The sequence below is a fragment of the Oncorhynchus keta genome, chromosome 31 (assembly GCF_023373465.1).
Source record: "Oncorhynchus keta strain PuntledgeMale-10-30-2019 chromosome 31, Oket_V2, whole genome shotgun sequence".
In the NCBI taxonomy this organism is placed as follows: Eukaryota; Metazoa; Chordata; class Actinopteri; order Salmoniformes; family Salmonidae; genus Oncorhynchus; species Oncorhynchus keta.
Genome location: NC_068451.1, coordinates 4961095 through 4984660, shown reverse-complemented (window position 1 = coordinate 4984660; position 23566 = coordinate 4961095). Strand labels below are relative to the sequence as shown.

The 23566-nt window shown below is 40.8% G+C and overlaps 2 protein-coding genes across 4 annotated transcripts; both read left to right on the top strand.

Moving 5' to 3' along the window:
- The first annotated feature begins 675 nt into the window (after nt 1-675).
- Nucleotides 676-10270, top strand: LOC118364115 (transmembrane protein 222-like). Of its 3 annotated transcripts, XR_008087873.1 has the most exons (7): nt 679-1131; nt 1403-1487; nt 1609-1640; nt 1761-1857; nt 2233-2363; nt 3672-4440; nt 10129-10270. XR_008087873.1 is itself a non-coding variant. In XM_052489349.1 (6 exons), exons 1-5 carry the CDS (start codon nt 1010-1012, stop codon nt 2110-2112), a joined length of 516 nt encoding a protein of 171 aa, XP_052345309.1. In that variant the 5' UTR covers nt 676-1009; the 3' UTR covers nt 2113-2121; nt 2233-2366. The 3 variants fall into 3 exon arrangements, 2 of the variants coding, with proteins under 2 accessions (XP_052345309.1, XP_052345308.1); XM_052489349.1 differs by lacking the exons at nt 3672-4440; nt 10129-10270 and adding an exon at nt 1933-2121 and having other exon boundaries at nt 676-1131; nt 2233-2366; XM_052489348.1 differs by lacking the exon at nt 10129-10270 and having other exon boundaries at nt 3672-5781.
- LOC118364114 (trophoblast glycoprotein-like) lies at nt 6886-9159 on the top strand. Its single transcript, XM_035745347.2, has 2 exons — nt 6886-7333; nt 7942-9159. Exons 1-2 carry the CDS (start codon nt 7074-7076, stop codon nt 8954-8956), a joined length of 1275 nt encoding a protein of 424 aa, XP_035601240.2. The 5' UTR covers nt 6886-7073; the 3' UTR covers nt 8957-9159.
- Nucleotides 10271-23566: the final 13296 nt, after the last annotated feature.

The following is a 23566-nucleotide window of genomic DNA, read 5'->3' as shown; positions in this document are numbered from 1 at the left end:
ATTTAGCCAATTTTTACTACACTACATTCCTAAAGAAAATAATGTACTTTTTACTCCACAAACATTTTCCCTGACTCCCAAAAAAACTATTTTAATTTTGACAGGAAAATGGTCCAATTCACTTATCAAGTGAACATCCCTGGTCATCCCTACTGCCTCCGATCTGGCGGCCTCACTAAACACAAATGCTTCTTATGTCTTGAGTGTTGGAGTGTGCCCGTGGCTGTGTCAATAAAAAAATAACATTGTTCCATTTGGTTTGCTTAATATAAGGAAATTGAAAGGGTTTATTCTTGTACTTTTGATTAATAAAAACATTTTAGAAATTCCATTGACTTTAAATACCTAAGTATATTTGAAACCAAATACTTTTAGACTTTTACTCAAGTAGTATTGTACTCCGTGACTTTTGTAATTTTCTATTAAGGAATATTTCCTTTTACTCAAGTATGACAAGGTGCACCTTGTGCTGGGGACAATAAAATGGCACTCTAAAATGTGCAGTTCTGTCACACAACACAATGCCACAGATGTCTAAAATTTCAAAGGAGCATGCAATTGGCATGCAGACTTCAGGAATATCCACCAGAGCTGTTGCCATGGAATTGAATCTTCATTTCACTATATTAAACAGCCTCCAACGTCATTTTATAACATGTGTCTGGATTCTGGAACCGGTCTCACATCCGCAGACCACGTGTAACCGTGCCAGCTCAGGACCACCACATTGGACCTTTGAGAAGTCGTTTTTTACTTTAAAAAAAAAAAAAAAAAAAAGCTATTTTCCCATTTTAATTGAGATCTAAGATACTTAACTGTTACCAAGAAATTATTTGATATTGATATAAAAACGTCGGCATTGGGCATTTAATTAATATCCAGGCTGGCTTTGTGAGATTTGTTGCATGACTGCTTTGCAGGCCGTCGAACGCGGCCGCCATACTCGCCTAAGCATTTTCGTGATGTCAGTTGAGCAGCGACAGGCTACCGCACAGTGTTAAAATTACTGATGGCGCAGGAGGCGGACGAAATAGATATAATGATTAATTATCACGGGGGTTTTGAAAAAATAGACCGGAAAAACAGCCGTTATCCTTATTGCGTCGTTTGGACACCTATTCCAATACTGTCGTGAGTAGCCACTTTTCCGGTTGTTTTCTTTTGCTCTCACCATCTGAAATGGAGATACTATTTACTTGGTCATGTTGATAAACATCAATGGTCATGTAGGCGATCACATCTTTTGGATATTTATATCACTAGCTTGCATTATAGCTAGTGAATTTCCAAATACTATGTGGGCTGGAATTAAAATGCCCATACCGTTAGATGCCCTATAATATACACGCATTCTTTATTCCCAGGACTCCCCAATACAGTGCCGTACCTATGTTTTGTTCAGGTGGTTGCTCCCCTTCATTGGTCACATGGGGATCTGTACTTCTGCAGGCGTGATAAGAGACTTCGCTGGATCGTACTTAGTGTCTGTGAGTATATGCAGATCATGCATTATGACAGTAGGCCTACAGCTTTATGTGCATAAGCCTAATGTTATTATCGGACCATCTGTTTCGATAGTTCCTCAAAATGTCCCATCTTTCCTTTCAGGAAGATAATATGGCCTTTGGAAGACCAACAAAGTAAGTTGGTTTTGTTCGTTCAATGCTTGGAGCTAGGCCTGGCATATTGTGCTCAAAATTAACATGCAGACATTGCAGTTAGGTAGTAAGGCATCTGCAGCATTGCTTGTCTCTTAACAGGTACTGGAAGCTTGATGTTGATAAGGTGTGTGGCACTGGCTCAGCTGCCTGGGACAAGGCAGTGCACGACGCATCGGAGGAGTACAAATGCAGGCCGGTATGAACATTGACAGTGTCATAATAAGACAGACAGACAGACAGGTCTAGTAGTGGAATTATATTTCCTTCCTAGGTTCTATTGAACATCTCCAGTAAAGGCCTATTGAACATCTCCAGTAAAGGCCTATTGAACATCTCCAGTAAAGGCCTATTGAACATCTCCAGTAAAGGCCTATTGAACATCTCCAGTAAAGGCCTATTGAACATCTCCAGTAAAGGCCTATTGAACATCTCCAGTAAAGGCCTATTGTAAGGGGCAAAGGTATTTATATGTACATGTTTTGTACAATGATTGTAAAGGCCCATTGTAGCGATATTGACAAAAACCGCCAAGAGTTAGACCTGACTAGCCTTCTTCCTCTGTCTCTTGTAGCACAACCTCTGCTGTGATAACTGCCACTCCCACGTGGCCCTGGCCCTTAACCTCATGCGCTACGACAACAGAACGTCCTGGAACATGGTCAACCTATGCCTGCGGTCCCTTATCCACGGCAAGCATGTCAGGTGAGATACCATGCAATCATGCAATGAAGAGGTACTCTACTGTATGTAACAGAGTATGCTCATTCCTGTCCTAACCTAGGCGTGAACACTGAACCTTCTGTACAACAATACTTGCCACTCACAAAGCATCATTCTGACTGACCAATCCATCTATGTGTATGTGCGTTCCCTCTGGATCATTTGACTAACTGGTGTGGAACTAGAATCAGACATGCTGATGAAATGGGCAGAAGCAAACTATGCAAAACAGCAACAGCACCGAGTCTGAACAAGCAAGCATGCACCTGCCAGCAGGCAACGCTCTGCAGGAGAGACAGAGGAGCTCCAGACACGGGGAAACATATGCTGTTGAGAAACCCCCTCATTATTCTCCCCCGACCCACATAGGGAGCTAGTGTCACTGCTTTGTGCAGCCTCCGCATTATCGTCCGAGGGCACCAAGTCCTTAAACAGTGGGGCGCCGTGTAATTCATCATTGCCAGATGTGGCCCCCTCATCACCACATCAACTCTCTGCCAGGGCTCCCACTGCTGGATCGGCAGGAGGGGGGGGTACTAGGGTGGAGAACGGGGAAGGAGTGAGGTGAAGGGAGTGGGGTAAACCTCTGGGAGATTAGAGAGTTGGTCTGCCCTCAGTGGCCTGTGTAAATTACCCTGGTTTCTGGGAAATTTAACTGACTGCACTTCCTTACCTGTCTCTATATACTGCCCTATAAAAGCCAAAGGCAATCCTCAAACATTTTTTTGCCATAAGGTAAGGACTGTTTCATCACATAGAATGTTTATATCTAAAGAAAATATTTGACTTAGGTCAAATCAGTGGTCATGGTTGATATGCATAAACAATTCAGAACAAGATAATACATCAGTGCATTATCACTTATCTACCTACAACATATTTGTCTGGAAAAGCAAATCAACTTTAAAGCAATTTTTCTCAGTTTCACTGTTGCGTAGTTACTGGTCTTTGTATGGTGGAACAAAGCCAAAGTGCAGTAACTTCAGTTACTGCGGTTTTCCTTGTTTTGTACTTGGATTTTGTAGTAACTGCAAATTTCAAACTCAAACGTTCTCTGAAATGGAACATAATTGAAACAGTTGATTATGTCACAAGACAAAACAGATACTACAACGCCTGATTTCAGTCTTAATGCAATTTTGACCCCAAAAAAAGTGTAGTTACTGAGTTTTGCCCTTGTAGGGCAGTATAGACGACAAATGTATTGTGTTGTTGACCAACAGCCAAAATGTGAGGATTTAATGACTGTCATTACTACTCTCACTGTTCTCTCTCTCTGTCCTTCCCCAGCTGTGTGTCTTTCCTCAAGACCTGGCTGCCCTTCCTTATGTTGACTGGAGCCCTCGTCACCTTCATCCTAACGCTCAACCTGCACTGACCACACAAGGGACACGAAGTGGGAAACGGAGGGGAGAGATAATACAAGGGATTTTCCTGCTCTGTTGTAATCATAAAAAGTGAAAGAAGAAGAATAAATGTTTTGATGGGACACTTCTTTGTGCAGTACTAACATTCACACTCTCATGAGGGTAGTTATGTCCAGCTGTTCTGGCTTGTTTTGAAGTACATTTTTACTAGATTCAGAAAGGAATGTCATATAAATGAACGTTTGGCTTGGGATAGTCGTAACTATATACAGTGCCTTGCGAAAGTATTCGGCCCCCTTGAACTTTGCGACCTTTTGCCACATTTCAGGCTTCAAACATAAAGATATAAAACTGTATTTTTTTGTGAAGAATCAACAACAAGTGGGACACAATCATGAAGTGGAACGACATTTATTATTGGATATTTCAAAAAAATTTAACAAATCAAAAACGGAAAAATTGGGCGTGCAAAATTATTCAGCCCCCTTAAATTAATACTTTGTAGCGCCACCTTTTGCTGCGATTACAGCTGTAAGTCGCTTGGGGTATGTCTCTATCAGTTTTGCACATCGAGAGACTGAAATTTTTTCCCATTCCTCCTTGCAAAACAGCTCGAGCTCAGTGAGGTTGGACGGAGAGCATTTGTGAACAGCAGTTTTCAGTTCTTTCCACAGATTCTCGATTGGATTCAGGTCTGGACTTTGACTTGGCCATTCTAACACCTGGATATGTTTATTTTTGAACCATTCCATTGTAGATTTTGCTTTATGTTTTGGATCATTGTCTTGTTGGAAGACAAATCTCCGTCCCAGTCTCAGGTCTTTTGCAGACTCCATCAGGTTTTCTTCCAGAATGGTCCTGCATTTGGCTCCATCCATCTTCCCATCAATTTTAACCATCTTCCCTGTCCCTGCTGAAGAATAGCAGGCCCAAACCATGATGCTGCCAGGGTGATGAGCTGTGTTGCCCAAAAGTTCAATTTTGGTTTCATCTGACCAGAGCACCTTCTTCCACATGTTTGGTGTGTCTCCCAGGTGGCTTGTGGCAAACTTTAAACGACACTTTTTATGGATATCTTTAAGAAATGGCTTTCTTCTTGCCACTCTTCCATAAAGGCCAGATTTGTGCAATATACGACTGATTGTTGTCCTATGGACAGAGTCTCCCACCTCAGCTGTAGATCTCTGCAGTTCATCCAGAGTGATCATGGGCCTCTTGGCTGCATCTCTGATCAGTCTTCTCCTTGTATGAGCTGAAAGTTTAGAGGGACGGCCAGGTCTTGGTAGATTTGCAGTGGTCTGATACTCCTTCCATTTCAATATTATCGCTTGCACAGTGCTCCTTGGGATGTTTAAAGCTTGGGAAATCTTTTTAATATATCTTTTTATATCCAAATCCGGCTTTAAACTTCTTCACAACAGTATCTCGGACCTGCCTGGTGTGTTCCTTGTTCTTCATGATGCTCTCTGCGTTTTTAACGGACCTCTGAGACTATCACAGTGCAGGTGCATTTATACGGAGACTTGATTACACACAGGTGGATTGTATTTATCATCATTAGTTATTTAGGTCAACATTGGATCATTCAGAGATCCTCACTGAACTTCTGGAGAGAGTTTGCTGCACTGAAAGTAAAGGGGCTGAATAATTTTGCACGCCCAATTTTTCAGTTTTTGATTTGTTAAAAAGGTTTGAAATATCCAATAAATGTCGTTCCACTTCATGATTGTGTCCCACTTGTTGTTGATTCTTCACAAAAAAATACAGTTTTATATCTTTATGTTTGAAGCCTGAAATGTGGCAAAAGGTCGCAAAGTTCAAGGGGCCGAATACTTTCGCAAGGCACTGTATATAGAACTGATATAGCATCTGCTAAATTACGATAATTTAAATGTAAATATATTGTCTATGGTCATAAATTCAAATTGGTCTCTCTTACTGACTCCTAACCCCCATTTAACCAGTGTGGGCCACCCGTCACTCTTAAATGCCCCCAGCTTATACCAGCTCAACATAATTTTACTTTGTAATTGTTTACTATATTTTATCAGACAGTGTTCGTTTTTCATGCAGTAAGTTCTCTGAAGCAACATGCTTGGGAATGTTAATATACTCTACAGTAGTCCATATGCATGACCACTCATTCGATAGAATTACAGAAATGATGGGCAATAAGCTATACCATAGGCTAGTAAAGTCAAATCAAATTGTATTTGTCATGCTTCGTAAACAACAGGTGTAGACTAACAGCGAAATGCTTCCCATCGATGCAGAGAGACAGAAAATATAGAAAAGTAATAATAAATACAGCGTAACGCTAACCTTGCTATGGGGTAGCAGTACAGAGTCGATCTGCAGGGGTACGAGGTAATTGAGGTAGATATGTGCATATAACTAGGGATAAAGTGACTAGGCAATAGGATAGATAATAAACAGTTGCAACAGCGTATGTGATGAGTCAAAAATGTTAGTGTAAAAAAACGGGTCAATGCAGATAGTCTGGGTAGTTATTTATTTAACTAAAAGTCTTACGGCTTGCTGGTAGAAACTGTTCAGGGTCCTGTTGGTTCCAGACTTGGTACATCGGCACCGCTTGCCGTATGGTAGCAGAGAGAACAGTCTATGAATTGGATGGCTGGAGTCATTAACTGCCTGTTATTGAGGTCCTGGGTGACAGGGAGCTCGGCCCGAGTGAGGGCGGCACGTAACCTCGAGTTTAGAACGTTGGGTTCGAATACCGGAACCACAATACTGGAACCCTGCGGGTGCTTCAGGGGAGTTGGCCACGCAAAAAAAACATTTCCCATTTCACACTTGTGTGTAACAGGACAAATATAAGCACCGGCGAAATTATTATATGTACTGGGTCCTGGGCACTACCCTCTGTTTAGTGTTGTTATTTATTGGAACAAATATAAATACATGTACATAATATGCATAGCCTACTTGTTCATTGTTTATAAACTGTTAAATCATATCACACAAAGACACCACAGAGACTCTTCCGTGTGGTATAATATGTTTCGTGTCTGTGCCTTTAAAAAACGTTCACTGTTCCTCTCCTTGATTCTGCGCCGGTATTTCAAGTCAAGCTAACAACTTGCCGGTCCTGTTGCTCAGCAGACGAAACATCCTTCTCACACAATGCAGACACAAACCATTGGGCACCATCTAAAGAAAGGCTAACACCTCATTATACCGTTATGCCGGAGTCTTGAGGTTTTTTTTCTCCTTGATGTGCATGACACGGCGTAATATGACTCACCGTTAACTGCTCCTTCTGCATATTCTGGTATTTATCAGTTTATAACGTTTCTGTTGAGTTATGCATTATTTGGTAATCCTTGTACTTTTTGGTGCGCTACTCTGTGCGCCCCACCAGTGCTTGGAGTGCCCATCAGGCTGCCAATGCTTTGCTGGCACGCGCACAGTGAAATGCGTTTCCAAGGACCTTCGCTCCATACCACAAGATATTCCAGGATACACAAGGAATGTGATCATCACAGGACACAATATATTCAGAATTGGATCAGAGACATTTCAAGAACTGAAAAATGTCACCACCATCATTTTGAGCAACAATAGGTGAGTAGATATTCTCATCAAAGAGAATTGTGTTCTGATGTTTCACTACAGACCAGGGTTCAATCTCAGGCTGTGTCACAGCCAGCCGTGCCCGGGAGACCCATGAGGCGGCACACAATTGGCCCAGTGTTGTCCGGGTTAGGGGAGGGTTTGGCCGGCCGGGATGTCCTTGTCCCAACGCGCTCTAGTTACTCCTTGTGGGGGTCCGGGCGTCTGCAAGCTGACCCTGGTTGCCAGTTGTACAATGTTTCCTCCGGCACATTGGTGCGGCTGGCTTCCTGGTTAAGCAAGCAGTGTGTCAAGAAGCAGTGCGGCTTGGCAGGGTTGTGTTTTGGAGCATGCATGGCTCTTGACCTTTGCCTCTCCCTAGTCCATACGGGAGTTTCAGCAATGGGACAAGACTATAACTACCAATTGGAATTCACAGAATTGGGGAGAAATAGCAGGAAAACAATACAATTATTATTTCATGTTCTCCTGAATGCCATCACACCAACTTATGAAATGTTTAGATACCCTATATGAGCATGACAATAATTCAGCAAACATGAATTCTGAGTCCAATATGCGGTTTGGGGACTGTAAACATGGTCCATCTGTCTTCCCAGGATCACAGAGGTTGCGTCCCACAGCTTCTCTACCCTTTCCTACCTGCGCTCCCTGGACATGAGCTGCAACCATCTGACTCTCATCCACCCTGAAGCCCTCAACATCCCAGGGAGTCCTCTAAAGGAGCTCAACCTCAGCCGCTCCCTCTATAACTACACCTCACTGACAGATCTCACCACCGCACTGCGCTGGGGAGGCCTAGGAGGGTTGCTCAGCCTAGACCTCTCCGGGAACCGCCTGGTCTTCCTACCCCCAGGGATGTTCTCCCACCTCCCTAGCCTGCAGCACCTCTTCCTTGGTAACAACTCCCTAGCATCGATCAACAACGGCACCTTCTTTGGCCTGCGCCGCCTGGAGCTGCTTGACTTGACCCGCAACTCTTTCAGGGCGTTCCAAGGTGATGCTCTGGGGGAGCTGGAAAGGCTGGGGCAAGCCCCCCGCATCCTGCTGAGCCACAACCCCTATGTCTGCACATGTGAGATCCAAGACTTTGCTGTGTGGCTTAAGAATTCCCAGGCTCAGGTGGGGGATGCAGAAGCCCTGACCTGCGCCTCACCCTGGGAGTTTCAGGACAGGCCCCTGCGGGCTCTCGGGGTCCAAGTTGTCGGATGCCATGCCACTTCACCACCTCTGGTCGGAATCAGAGACGAGGTGGGCGACCTCTCCCTGCAGACCTCCTACGTCCTCCTGGGTCTGGTGCTGGGCTTTGTGGGCATGGTCTTCCTCTTTGTGCTCTACCTCAACCGGCAAGGTATTAAAAAGTGGGTGGTGGAGACACGAGATGCCTGCCATGAAGTGTTGGAGGGGTATCACCACCGCTATGAGATCGACACTGACCCACGCCGGGAATACCTCTCAAAAGACGTCAGAGTCGAAGAGAAGCCACCGACAAACGGTAGTTTTGGACAGGCTCACTCAGATAACCGCTTATCACAGCTACCCACTGACACCTGTTTAGTACAGATCCCCTCAGACACACAGCTCAAACCAGGCTCCATCTCGGTGGATTTGTGATTCCTCATTCCCTGGAATGGAACGGGACTGGAGTGAACTTGCATTCAGGTTTGGGTAGGTTACTTTCTCAATGTAATCTGTTACAGTTACTAGTTACCTGTCCAAAATGGTAATCAGTAACGTAACTTTTGGATTATCCAAACTCAGTAATGTAAATTGGTTTACTTTCCCCTTATTAGAAGTAGATCAAAATTATCCATACACGCACATTTGGTGTGTCATCACAGTGGTCTCTGACTTGTGGTCAGACTTGCTCTGGTGGAACTAATTTAAACCTGTTATTTTATCAATGCTGAATTAAATGTCATTGAGAAAACAGCAGACATCCTTTATGAATTTGAAAGTAATCTTCTAGTTTTTCAAAAGCATCTGTAATCTGATATTTTGGGCTGGTAACATAACTGATTAAAAGTACTTTTTTTTCTATTGTAATCAGATTACATATCATCAGTTTCTGCCCAACCATGCACACATGTGTGAGGGACTTACCTGTATCATACATTTCTGTACAATATGTTGAATATAATTACATAACCTATGTAAGCATAACAATGTATAACAGTTCTACAGTTTATCCTTACATAAGTGATGTAATTACACTGTTTAATGGAGAGACTATTTTAAGTGTGAACAGCCGGGCTCGTGGTACCTGCATATCCTTGATGCCTCTCTTGCTGTGGCCACATTTTTACTAACTTGCATAGATTTAACCAAGTTGCTATCCGTCTTTGGTGTTGTATGTATTATTATATTATACAGTGCGAAAGTATTCGGCCCCCTTGAACTTTGTGACCTTTTGCCACATTTCAGGCTTCAAACATAAAGATATAAAACTGTATTTTTTTGTGAAGAATCAACAACAAGTGGGACACAATCATGAAGTGGAACGACATTTATTGGATATTTCAAACTTTTTTTAACAAATCAAAAACTGAAAAATTGGGCGTGCAAAATTATTCAGCCCCCTTAAGTTAATACTTTGTCGCGCCACCTTTTGCTGCGATTACAGCTGTAAGTCGCTTGGAGTATGTCTCTATCAGTTTTGCACATCGAGAGACTGAAATTTTTTCCCATTCCTCCTTGCAAAACAGCTCGAGCTCAGTGAGGTTGGATGGAGAGCATTTGTGAACAGCAGTTTTCAGTTCTTTCCACAGATTCTCAATTGGATTCAGGTCTGGACTTTGACTTGGACATTCTAACACCTGGATATGTTTATTTTTTAACCATTCCATTGTAGATTTTGCTTTATGTTTTGGATCATTGTCTTGTTGGAAGACAAATCTCCGTCCCAGTCTCAGGTCTTTTGCAGACTCCATCAGGTTTTCTTCCAGAATGGTCCTGTATTTGGCTCCATCCATCTTCCCATCAATTTTAACCATCTTCCCTGTCCCTGCTGAAGAAAAGCAGGCCCAAACCATGATGCTGCCACCACCATGTTTGACAGTGGGGATGGTGTGTTCAGGGTGATGAGCTGTGTTGCTTTTACGCCAAACATAACGTTTTGCATTGTTGCCAAAAAGTTCAATTTCGGTTTCATCTGACCAGAGCACCTTCTTCCACATGTTTGGTGTGTCTCCCAGGTGGCTTGTGGCAAACTTTAAACAACACTTTTTATGGATATCTTTAAGAAATGGCTTTCTTCTTGCCACTCTTCCATAAAGGCCAGATTTGTGCAATATACGACTGATTGTTGTCCTATGGACAGAGTCTCCCACCTCAGCTGTAGATCTCTGCAGTTCATCCAGAGTGATCATGGGCCTCTTGGCTGCATCTCTGATCAGTCTTCTCCTTGTATGAGCTGAAAGTTTAGAGGGACGGCCAGGTCTTGGTAGATTTGCAGTGGTCTGATACTCCTTCCATTTCAATATTATCGCGTGCACAGTGCTCCTTGGGATGTTTAAAGCTTGGGAAATCTTTTTGTATCCAAATCCGGCTTTAAACTTCTTCACAACAGTATCTCGGACCTGCCTGGTGTGTTCCTTGTTCTTCATGATGCTCTCTGTGCTTTTAACGGACCTCTGAGACTATCACAGTGCAGGTGCATTTAGACTTGATTACACACAGGTGGATTGTATTTATCATCATTAGTCATTTAGGTCAACATTGGATCATTCAGAGATCCTCACTGAACTTCTGGAGAGAGTGTGCTGCACTGAAAGTAAAGGGGCTGAATAATTTTGCACGCCCATTTTTTCAGTTTTTGATTTGTTAAAAAGGTTTGAAATATCCAATAAATGTCGTTCCACTTCATGATTGTGTCCCACTTGTTGTTGATTCTTCACAAAAAAATACAGTTTTATATCTTTATGTTTGAAGCCTTGGGGCGGCAGTGTAGCCTAGTGGTTAGAGCGTTGGACTAGTAACCGCAAGGTTGCGAGTTCAAACCCCCGAGCTGACAAGGTAGAAATCTGTTGTTCTGCCCCTGAACAGGCAGTTAACCCACTGTTCCCAGGCCGTCATTGAAAATAAGAATATGTTCTTAACTGACTTGCCTGGTTAAATAAAGGTAAAAAATGTAAAAGCCTGAAATGTGGCAAAAGGCCGCAAAGTTCAAGGGGGCCGAATACTTTCGCAAGGCACCGTACTTTGTGGGTCTTATTGACATATCTAGATGGAACCAAAGCAATATAGCCTATCTGAAGGGTCTTGACTGCAAAACTAACCTTGAATGTCTACTCTTTTGGGAAGATTGAATGATTGTACACTGCAAGTCATATCTTCGTCCTTAACTGACTTTGTAACCAGACGTGACAGGACGTGACAGGGCAAGACAGAAAGAATGGGCACATATTTCCAGAGTGCAGAAGTGATGTGGTATTGAAGTGATGAAGCAGGATCTAGTGTGGTGTATAAACTCACGTGCATAACTTACCAGTGTTATGTAAAGATCATTGAAATGAAACAATTGTAAAAACCCCTTTGTGGTGCTGAATAAAAACATGTTTTCAAGATGTTATCCAAATCACATTTGTAGTAAGTTTCCATTTAGTCTTAAAGGAATTTTACAACTCTACAGGGAGCTGTTGGAATGACCACTGCTCCATTGCCCCATTCTGTTACAATGTGCAGGGCTAGTGTGACTCTCCTGCTTAGCGCAGATGGGGAAAGGGAGATGATTAAGTGTGTCTGTAGGGGGAAAGTGGGACAAGATGAAGGATGCTAGTCAGAGTTGCACCTGCTGGCTCTGCAGGTATCGGCGCATCTCTCTATCCTGCGTGTGAGTTTAGTTGCAGGGACTTTCATAACTAATGATCGCTATTGACCAAAGCAACACTGACAGTATATATTCATCTCCACCTCAATGCTACTGGCTCTGTTGTGTGTGAGTTTATCTATTCAGTAAGCATATTTTAGTGATCTTATTATATGACATAGCACGCAATGATGTCTGATGCGTGGTTGCAGTAATGTAAAGTGCAAATCGTTTTACAGATTGATTGCTTGCTTACACACCTGTAAAGTATGATCATGTTTTCAAGGATGTCATGTCCACCTTTTAAATGTGTCATTTATTAAGTGGTATCTTCAGCTGAAAGGACATCTGCTCAGTCATCCCAAGGCAAGTGACGTATTGCACTGATACACTAGTGACAGCCTCGGTTGCTGTCAAAATGATGGCGGTGTAAGGAGGACGTGGTTCCGCACTGGCAGGATTTCTAAAACACCTGGAAACGCTGGCTATCATCAATAATCCCAGCAGGGTCTACATGCACTCTACTGAAGACAGTAAATGGGCTGAGATTAACCGTGCACTGAGTAAGGTCAAAGCCAGTCCTCTAATTACATGCACTTGGAATAGAAGAGGCAGCGCCTTCCTCCCGGCTCACTCATTATTTGCTGGAAGAGAGGGTCATAACCTACAGAAAGTCTGCACAATAAAGGAGAGTAGATAAAAGGTTCGTAAACTCAAAGCAAACATGACCTGGAAGCGTTTCAACGGTTTTACGTGACTGATGAGCCCATGTTTTGCTCTATGCTTTTTCAGCTACTGGAGGTGCATTGCACCCTTATTTGAATTGGAAACAGAAATCTATGATATAGACATTGAATGTGTTTAAACAGTTTCTTTTCACCCTTTTACCAAGGAATAAGATCACCTCACCACACCAGCTACATTTGCCAGGCAGCTGTTTTACACCAGCAAGCTCCACTCACATCAGTTATTTAATGCAGTCAAGTGAAAAATATACAGAAGTTCTGCCACTTTTAGGCTGAGGCATGGCTATTATTGTGTGACTAGCTCCTATAGTGGGTTTAGGCCAGGGTTAAAAGAATGGACTCTTCAGGAATCCAACCCGTTTGGGTTAAATCAGTCAAATGTATGAGGGTGCCCTCTACTGGCATGAGTCTATACTATGTCTCTGTTAAAAATGACCATATAATTAGGCCACTAATTCTATTGTCATATCTAACAAAGGGATGGCATGTACCCTTCTGTGACACTGTATTGCAGCGACACAACAACCCAATTCCAAGAGTCCAATCAAACGAAATGAACATCACAAATCGCCTGAAGGAAGGTTGCTTTTTCAATTTGTACTTCGTTATAGACATATTACTTTGAAGTTTGACTCCGAAATGAAGTTTGTCAGTATTGTTATCTGGGTGGGTGTTTTTGCTTTATAGATGTTTAGGCAGTTTAAAATCCTGATGCCCCCCTTGATCCCGAAGCAATGGGCCAGCACCCCTCCCATCAACATAGACACGCAGCTAGTTGTGAGAAATATCTATGAACACTGGACAATGACACAGTCCACCACCGGACAAAGATCTCACCATACCATCAGAGATGCTAATACACCCAGGTTTGGACCCATGTTTGGAGAACCTCTTACCCGACTAACTGAGCTTGGGAGTGGGGAGAGAGCAGGATCGAGCAGACCTGTCTGGATGAGGAAAGTTGGAGAAATCAATAGGAGGCTGAAAGATGTGTATTTTAGGCCTCTTGTTCATACGCCATGTATAATCCTCAATTTATGTATTTATTTATTTGTGCATTTTATTTTCCATTTCAGAATTTATTTTCCAATTGATCGGTCTAGGCTATTTATTTATTTTTGTGTTGCATTTTCAATTTCTCTATTTAATTTCCACGTTTAATTATTTATTGACTGAAATGTATTTATTTCAAGTGACACTGGGCGTTCCATATCTCTGATGCTACACATATCAGTAGATCTCTGGTCAGATACTTCGCAAATTGCACCGACTACTGGATGATAAACATGTCATATGAATAGATATCCGCCTGGTGGCCGACACACTGCGAAATGGCAGAAACGGATGAGGAGCTTGAATATGAGGGCGGTGGAAAAAAGGATGAGTGGACCTTTGTCCAAAATAATGGAAAGGGGAGGAAAGTTGTTTTGGTAAATGTGTCTAGTGCTTCAGATACCCCATCGTATCTAGTGGGGATGTGTTTTCAGGCCCTACACCCAAACAAGGGCACGTTCATCCATCCCCTACCACTTAGTGGATCAAAACTGTGCTCTGGACCCCAACTGGTACATGATCCCGTGCGGCTCACCAGTTGGACAGAGCTAGGATAGGGCCCTTCTCACCCCCCTTAAAAGATTTAGATGCACTATTGTAAAGTGGCTGTTCCACCAGGCTAAATGACTTAAATGTAAATTGTGGGTTTGATTCTTAGTGATCCCATGCGGCTCAGTTGGTAGAGCATGGCCCTTGCAACGCCAGGATTGTGGGTTTGATTCCCATGGGGGACGAGTGTGGGGTAAAATGACAAAAATGTACCCACCCACTACTGTAAGTTGCTTTGGATAAGAGTGTCTGCTAAATGACTCAAATATAAAAAATATCAAAACTGGTGAAGAAAGCAATGGGTAAAGTAAAATCATGAGAAGTGGGCTTGTTTTGATGTGTTTCTGTTGATCAGTTGAAACGTCTGTTGGATCTCACTGGAACTGATGAATATGATGTGTCGTGCTTTGATCTTCGAAGCAGGGCACCTGCCATTTACGGAGTAGCGGAAGAATTTGACTTTGCTCTATGGAATTAGATTCATGGAGTGGTCGATGCACCTACAATTCATTGCGTGGTAAATGGCAGGAAGGAGAAGAGTTTATCTGTTCTTGTGTTTTTTGATGAGTTTCCCCCTATCCAAGTGCAGCTGGGATAGACTCAGTCGGTATTAGATAGAACATCGTGACCATTCCTGCCTGTGGGGGAAACAACCTGTGGTCACCTAGGTTACCCCATTGGTTCACAGCAAAAACTTGACCTCTTTCAAACGAAATGTTCTTGTTGTCTGCTTGTTTTAGTCAATTACAAAACTATACTCATCAAAAATATAAACGCAACATGTAAAGTGTTGGTCCCATGTTTCATGAGCTGAAATAAAAGATCCCAGAAATGTTCCATACACACAAAAAGCTTATTTATCTCAAATGTTGTGCACACATTTGTTTACATTCCTGTTAGTGCGGAGGGGGGTGCTGATGAGTATTTTTTTCTGTAATAAAGCCCTTTTGTGGGGAAAAACTCATTATGATTGGCTGGGCCTGGCTCCCCAGTGTATGGACCTATGCCCTCCCAGGCCCACCCATGGCTGCGCCCCTGCCCAGCCATGTGAAATCCATAGATTAGGTCCTAATGAATTTATTCAAATCTTTGAAATTGTTATATGTTGCATTTATATTTTTGTTCAGTATACATTTAAGAAAAGTAGAACATGTAAAGATTACTTTGCTACATTGCCTGCTCCCTACTGTTCTCACTACTTAGAAAAACAAAATATTGTAGGTCAGGGATTTGTAATATAATTACAAATATGTTTATAACTACCGCACGGCAAGCAGTACCGGAGCTCCAAGTCTACGTCCAAAAGGCTTCTATCCTCAAGCCACAAGACTCCTGAACAGCTAATCAAATGGCTACCCAGCCTATTTGCATTGCCCCAACCCCACTATTTTACGCTGCTGCTACTCTCTGTTTATTATCTATGCATAGTCACTTTACTTATCTATTTTTTTACTTAACACTTGTTTTTCTTAAAACTGCATTGTTGGTTAAGGTCCTGTAAGTAAGCATTTCACTGTTGGGTTCGATGCATGTGACAAATAAGATTGGATTGAGACTGCAATTTGACCACAAGAACATAGTAATTTAGAAAGGCTTAAAATGAGGGTGTGTTTCGTGTAGGCTTACCCTGGCATGATATTTTGATAACCATGCAAGTCTCTCTTGGACAAGGTGACATTTCAATATTTTCAGCTTTCTTTACTCTCAGACTCTAAAATGCTAATTAGCATCAAAGTACACATCATGCAAAACTACAAATCCCTGCAAGCTCCTGCAAGTCTAACTGACACCTTTGCTAACAGGTATTGTGTTCATTTATAACTTGCACAAGACAGTTCACAGAATTGTACATTTTTTAAGAAATGTGCCAATTTATTCATTACTACACTTAGATAGTTAATCCAGAGATTCTTACCGTTGCCTTGATTTTTGATGTCTTCACTATTATTTTACAATGTAAAAAATAGTCAAAATAAAGAAAAACACTTGAATGATTCGGTGTTCTAAAACGTTTGACCGGTAGTGTCGATACACATCATCAGGTCTAACGGTCGTCTGGCATCAAACTGCGCATGTGCAGGCCGTCAAATCAAAGGCACTCCTTTGATATAAAGTCGTTTTTGCCAAAAATGACAACGTGTTAGTTTTCCACTTTCACGAGGTTGGAGTAATAACATGCCCAACTACTACAGACGTTGGCTCGAATCTAGTTTGTGCCATTACATTTCAAGAAAATTAACAACTAAGAAGAATGTTCCACTTCTCTCATTGACTTTATAAACCCCGGCCAGGTCTGTTTGGTCTGTTTCTGGGGCGTTCCCGGAAGTCTCGCGATGTTGTACCTCTGGATTTAGAAACTCTGTGATTGGCATCATGGCATTTAGCATTTAGACCTCCGGTTATCAAATGTTGCCTTCAAAATACAAGTCCACGGTAAAACGCTATGTGTATGATACGAAATCAATATTTTTTTGCAGCTTTTTGCATAATGTTAAAATTATAATTACACGGGGGAAAACTAAAGAGAAAACTAAAGATAATTACTACTTTATATAAGATAAAGAAAACTATAAGGTGGAGCACATTGAGAAATGGTTGGAGCTTAAGTAAATCAATATCAAGAACATAATAATAGCCTATTTGTAAAAAAAAATGAACAATTACATTTGTTAAAAATATATAATTATTTTGATAGTAGGATTCTAGTTTATTTACTGGTACTAATTGTTGAAGAATGCAATGTTGTTTAAGAAAAGTAACTGTATTTGTTTTGTATTGAAAAAACAAATTGCACTGTACAGAACAAACTATTGATTGGTCCAGTCTACTTACTAACCAGAGTCCCTAGAATACAAATCAGATGAGTTGGAACTGTGGTCAGCTTAAAATGGGGTGCCTGGAAACTATATGGTACATATATAGTACTGTACAGGAAAAACAATTATTTGTGCCTTATGTAAAAGTGGGATCAGGAGTACTCAGTAGGGTCTGTAGAATCTATATACGGTGTTATTTCATGAGGCTCTGAAAAATACAGAGTGTTGCTGGACTTTTGCTCCACCCATTCCATTGGCCACAATGTGAATCACTGTATATGGAATACATATTGGCTTTTAGAGCAAAAACTATTCTAGATGCCGCAGTAAAAGTAGTGTAAGAAATAATCAGTAGGCTCTGTAGAAAATATATATGGAGTAATTTCATGGGGCACTGAATAATATGAAAGTGTTGCTGGACTTTTCCTCTACCCATTCCATTGACCACAATGCGAATCACTGTGTATGGAATACATATTGGCTTATAGAGCAAAAACTATTCTAGGTGCCACAGTAAAAGTACTGTAGGGAATACTCAGCAGGGTCAATAGAATCTATAGGGTGTAATTTCATGGGGCTCTGAATAATATGGAGTGTTGCTGGACTTTTACTGTGGTCAAACAGCTTAAAGTGGTTTGCCTGGACACTGTACAGTACAAATATAGCACTGTACAAAGATTGATTGTGTGTCCATAAACACAGGGTCCAGTCTACTCACTACAGTCCCTAAAATACAAAACAGGTGAGTTTGAACAAAAAGCCAGGTCATAGGAAGCTTTATGTTGACATTTGAACAGTGAGACACATATCAGCACCACGGACAGCTACCATTTTAGCATGTTATGTTGTCGCCGTCAGCCAAATATGTGGCCCAAAAGCATATGTATGTGATTTCATATTTTAGTCATTGCTAGACCACACACTGGTAAAGAGAACACGTTATTACCTGTCTCAAATAAACTTGGGTGGAAAATACTCAGTTGGGGTTCTACTAACCAAATATGTTCCGTTTTCAGGGGGCTGTGTCAAACAGCATGCTGGTTATTACTCTGTCTTTCTTGTAATGCCTACATTGAGTCCTGTATGTGAAATTAATTCCAAAATAATAAATGAATTGACTTTTTTGTGTTGTGAATATCCGTTGGAAAAACAAAATCCGTAACACTTTTTTGTTGTTGCTTACCCTAGCGTGAAATGAATTGCCATTTCATACACAACATTCATGCCCTCTTGCCTTGCGTTAATGGTAGTGCCAAATATGGATTATTAGCAGGGGATTTGTTAAGAAGCCAACTGCTTCAAAGACTGCAACACTGATGGGCTGTCATACCTGTATAACTGTGACACATTTATACATTCTGTTGCTAGTGACAACAAGGTGAGATTGAACAAAATAGTACAAACAGAGAATGTAAACGAGGCTCAGGTTCAAAACATATTGCCTGTGGAGCGTTTAAATGAGGGAATGTCAACTGCTCATAGAAGACGCTGCCAACTAAATAAGCAAAGTGTTCAGACTTTTGAGGATAAAGAACTTGCTTCTGATTTTCATCCGGATGTAGCCAAGTGTTCGTATGAGGAAGTGTCAGTGGTGCAGCTCAATCAAATCTCATCTGGATCAGTAAATCTATGATTAATGGTGGGTTGCACCAACCAACTCTTAAACTGGGTTAAATCAAGGTTTATCTATTAATCTTGTTGCACCAAATGGCAGCATATCTACTGTGGAGAGACCAAAACGAAAGAGTTCCTCAGAGAATAATTAGAGACAGGTTGAATCCTGTTGAGTTTAATGATAATTAACTCAATATTAGTAGGCTATTTACGTGCCCATTTTGTACAACAACTAAATTGGGGTTTATGATATGCCCAGCCTTGATACGAGTGATGATGTTATGCAACATGCTGTAACGGGCCTCATAACAGTAACATTGTAGTGAAGTTGCATTAACGTTAGTTTTAACGTGCATTATTATAGCCATTGATCTTTACCAGTTATTTATGCTTACTAAATAAATATTGTTGGGTCGAGTTGTCCATCGTTATCATAGGGGTTATGAAGAGGGGCAAACTGCTGGAGATGAGTCTCGGATATCTTATGGGGTTAAGGATCAATTCACTTGGACGGAGACCCCCCTCCGGTTCCGGTCTATTGCATCCTTTTTGGCTTTCCCTTTCTTTTTTTCCCAGCACGCTTTCATCCGATTTGAGAAACGGTGACGTTTTTTTAAGGGCCATGATCAGGTGGCTAATGGACAAAAATAAATGAATAAATAACGTTAAGTAATGACAATAATAAATCATATTTTATGCTATCTGTCACGTTCTGACCTTAGTTCTTTTGTTATGTATTTGTTTTAGTATGGTCAGGGCGTGAGTTGGGTGGGTTGTCTATGTTCTTTTTTTCTATGATTTGGGATTTCTTTGTTTGGCCTGGTATGGTTCTCAATTAGAGGCAGATGTCATTTGTTGTCCCTGATTGAGAACCATACTTAGGTAGCCTGGTTTCACTTTTGAGTTGTGGATAGTTATTTCCTGTTTAGTGTTTTTGTCTTTGTCCTTACGGGACTGTTGGTTTGTTATTTATTGTTTTGTTCAGTGTTCTAGTACGTCATTAAAAGCTATGAACACTTACCACGCTGCGCATTGGTCCTCCTCTCTTTCTCCCAACGACGAACGTTACACTGTCTAGCTTGGTTTTTAAACTAGCTAGCTACAGTAGCTAGCGTTAGCTAACGAATGAGGTTTCTGTCTAGTTCTGGCAAATAACAGATTTGATTTCAAATCAGCCAACCCATGAGAACATTTCACGATAGTTGGAGAGGTTCTAACCTTACATTGTTAATATTTTATCAAGGAACAGCAACTGTGTGGCCTCATTTGTCAAATCGTCCAGCTACTCTATTTCAACTCACGAAATACCTCTTATATTGGTGCAACATGTCACTGATCATAGTTTAAAACCGTTCATCATAGATTTACTGATCTAACCTTAAGAAAATTGTCAAACTATTCAGTCAAACGTAACACTACCTCATGTGTACGGTGTGAAGCATGCTGGATTATTGAACTCTCTGCAGTACTTCAATATTACAGACTATTTTTTATGTTGATATAATGCATTATATTGTAGAAGGAGGTGCACCATTTGAGGTCAAAACTTGTGTTACAGTATATACAAGCCAACTTCGTGACTGCTAAAGATGTGTAAGGGAGAGTTCGTTCGTTTAACTATGGCTACACAGAGAGGAGGAATCATCCACCTGCACTCAAATTGGATGATGGGAGCAATGAATTGGGTCTAAAGGCTATTCAGTGATAAATACAGATGATAAATACTGGCAGCTGCTTCTGTTACTACTACAAATGGTAAATATTGTGTTTTCTCCTATACTAACAGAGGGCATGACAATCTATCTGAAGCACTTAATTGCTGGACATCATAGGCTTTTCAAGTGTTTGTTTCCGGATAGAAATCTGTTACCGAAACACCACTTCATGATACATTATCCTTGTTGTATAAGGAATATTGGGCCCATTCTTCAGTATGCGCTACGAGGCTAAACATCATTTCTTTAAAAAGCAACTGAAGAGTTTTGAGAATGTGATTATGAGCTTAGCCAAGAAACACCTAAATGATATGGCATATAATTGGGAAACTTTCAGTCAGGATAGACTACCTATAGGTCTGGGAAAGGTGTCAAGGCTCAATGACCTGAAAGAAAGCCATGAGATTGCTGCCAAGTTGAATGTCTCAGTGCACACAAATGTTTTGTCAGTTAAATGGGTAAAGCACAATGGTACATATATGGTCATATATGGTGAAGTAGTCATTGAAATGCCAGTATTTTACAAAATGATGGCTATTGTTCAGAAAGAGGAAAATGTTTTTTTTGGTTGGGTCAGCTCTTGAAACGTTATGTTTTGATGATCATTTGCACGCATTTAAAGTTGTTTTAAAGCTAAATCCACCATGCGTGGTATTTCATGTAAATGACATCATGTACCACGAATTTGCTCATGTCATATGGAGCAAGGGATTTTGTTTTGACTACATTGCCCCCTACTGTCACTTGATAACAGTTTAAACCAGAGCTGATACTTATGGTTAGGTTCTGAGAAACATATTTGTTTTTAATGTAAACGTCAGCATTTTCCAACAAACCTATTGATTTTCTCATGTCAAATGGAGCAGGGGATTCTTTTGACTACATTCTACTGTCACTTTATGACAGTTTAAGCCAGGGCTGAGACTTATGGTTTGGTCATAATAAACATATTTGAATGTTGAAACAGCTTTGCTTGAGTTTATTGTGAAATTCCAAGTGTTTTACAAAATGTAATTTCCATTTACTTAGGGGAAGAGTAAATACATTAACACATTTTTACTCTAATAGGAGTCATCGTAGATCAACACTAGCGAGTGTCACTATAACACTCAAAGTGTTGATTACCTCTTAGTGTTAAATGTTTATCAACACCGGCCAGTATAGTAGTGTTAACTTTTTGCACTCCTCAGTGTTAAATCAACACTAGAAATGTAACACTTTAATCAGTGTACTTTGTACTCTGTGTAGAGTGGGATCATATGTACTCGCTGACAGTGTTAAATTTAACACTTAAAGTGTTGATTTAATACTTTCAAGTTTACAGTGTATAATGCATGTTATAACTAACGTTAATGCTACTTCACTACAATCTTACCGTTATCAGGCCCGTTACAGCATGTTTCATAAAATCATAATTCGTACCAAGTCTGGGCATATCATGAACTCCAATTCAATTGTTGTACAAATGGGCATGTAAATAGCCTACTAATAATGAGTTAATTATCATAAAACTCAACAGGATTAAACCTGTCTCTAATTATTCTCTGAGGAACTTTCCACCGTAGATATGCTGCCATTTTAGCAGGTTAAACACCTCAAGTAGCTGTTTAGAATTAATCTCCAATCTAAGTTGATATATTATTTTTTAATTCATTGAGCAACAGGCTTAGAATATATCTAGGTTTAAAGTGAAAACTAAACTTAGATTAGAGGAAGGATTTAACTTAACTAGGATTAATTTAAAACTAGCTTTAACATTTGGTGCAACAAGATGAATAGATCTACCTTGATTTAACCCAGTTTAAGAGTTAATCCATATTGGTGCAACCCACCCAGAAAGTTGTGGTAAAGGTTTATCAGATGAGGAAATATGAAGCTCTATGACAAAATGTAATTACATGAGCAGCATGTAACTGGAGAGGTTGACGTCGAAATAAGAGGATACACTGAAATGTGTTTTTTCAGATGAGGCAAATTTTGGATTCAGGCATACCACTCCAAATTCAGGCATACCACTCCAAATAATGGTGTGTTACATTGACTCGTGAAGAATGGGAGAGGGTCCTTTCGGAGAGAAGTGGTAGGTATTTCAAAACGTTCTCATGGGAAGGCCTATTTGCAGGAAAGATTAAAGAGTAGAATCCTTACTGTGTAGTACATTTTCAACATCATACATTTTCAGACATATATTTTTTTTAAAATATTTTTTTATAGCTCCATAGAGGGAGAAACTTGCATTGTAATTTCATAATACTGCCGCATATAAGGTGTACAAGGAATTAACAGCCAATGCCAACCTCCGCTGTTTGGCTGCGTGTGTTGAGGAACATAACATCTGAACAACGCACAAATAACTTTTGGGATTCTGCAAAAAAATCAAGTTACTACAATTACTGAAAGAAACACTTAAAAATGAAACATCGGCACAAATAATCGTTTTTCCAGTACAGTGCTACATTTGTGCCGTATAGTGTTCAGGCAACCCATTTTAAAATGTTTGCCCACAGTAAAAGTAGATCAAAACTGCATATTATGCAGTACACCATGAAATGATACAACATATAGATTGCACAGACTCTACTGAGTACTCCCCACTCCACTTTTACATCAGCACAAATTATACTTTTTTCTCTATGAGCCCTTATGTAATGCATATACAGTGATTTGCATTGTGGCCAATGTATTGGCCATAATAAAAGTCCAGCAACACCCCGTATTATTCAGAGCCCCATGAAATTACACCATATATGGATTCTACAGACCCTACTGAGTATTCCCTACAATATTTTTATTGCGACACCTAGAAATAGATTTTGCTCTGGTTTTCTGTTCTACTTGATAACTAATTGCTCCCACCCGATGTGCCAGGTCTAAATCGGTCCCTGACAATGAAAACAGACGGTGGAGCTAGCTTCCAGGTCCAG

Excerpts from the sequence above, each read along its gene's own strand:
- LOC118364114 (XM_035745347.2), top strand. The coding sequence starts at position 7,074 with ATGCATTATTTGGTAATCCTTGTACTTTTTGGTGCGCTACTCTGTGCG. Across the intron at positions 7,334-7,941 it reads ATCATTTTGAGCAACAATAG|GATCACAGAGGTTGCGTCCC; the intron begins GTGAGTAGATAT and ends CTGTCTTCCCAG.
- LOC118364115 (XM_052489348.1), top strand. The coding sequence starts at position 1,010 with ATGGCGCAGGAGGCGGACGAAATAGATATAATGATTAATTATCACGGG. Across the intron at positions 1,488-1,608 it reads CTGGATCGTACTTAGTGTCT|GAAGATAATATGGCCTTTGG; the intron begins GTGAGTATATGC and ends CTTTCCTTTCAG. Across the intron at positions 2,364-3,671 it reads ATCCACGGCAAGCATGTCAG|CTGTGTGTCTTTCCTCAAGA; the intron begins GTGAGATACCAT and ends GTCCTTCCCCAG.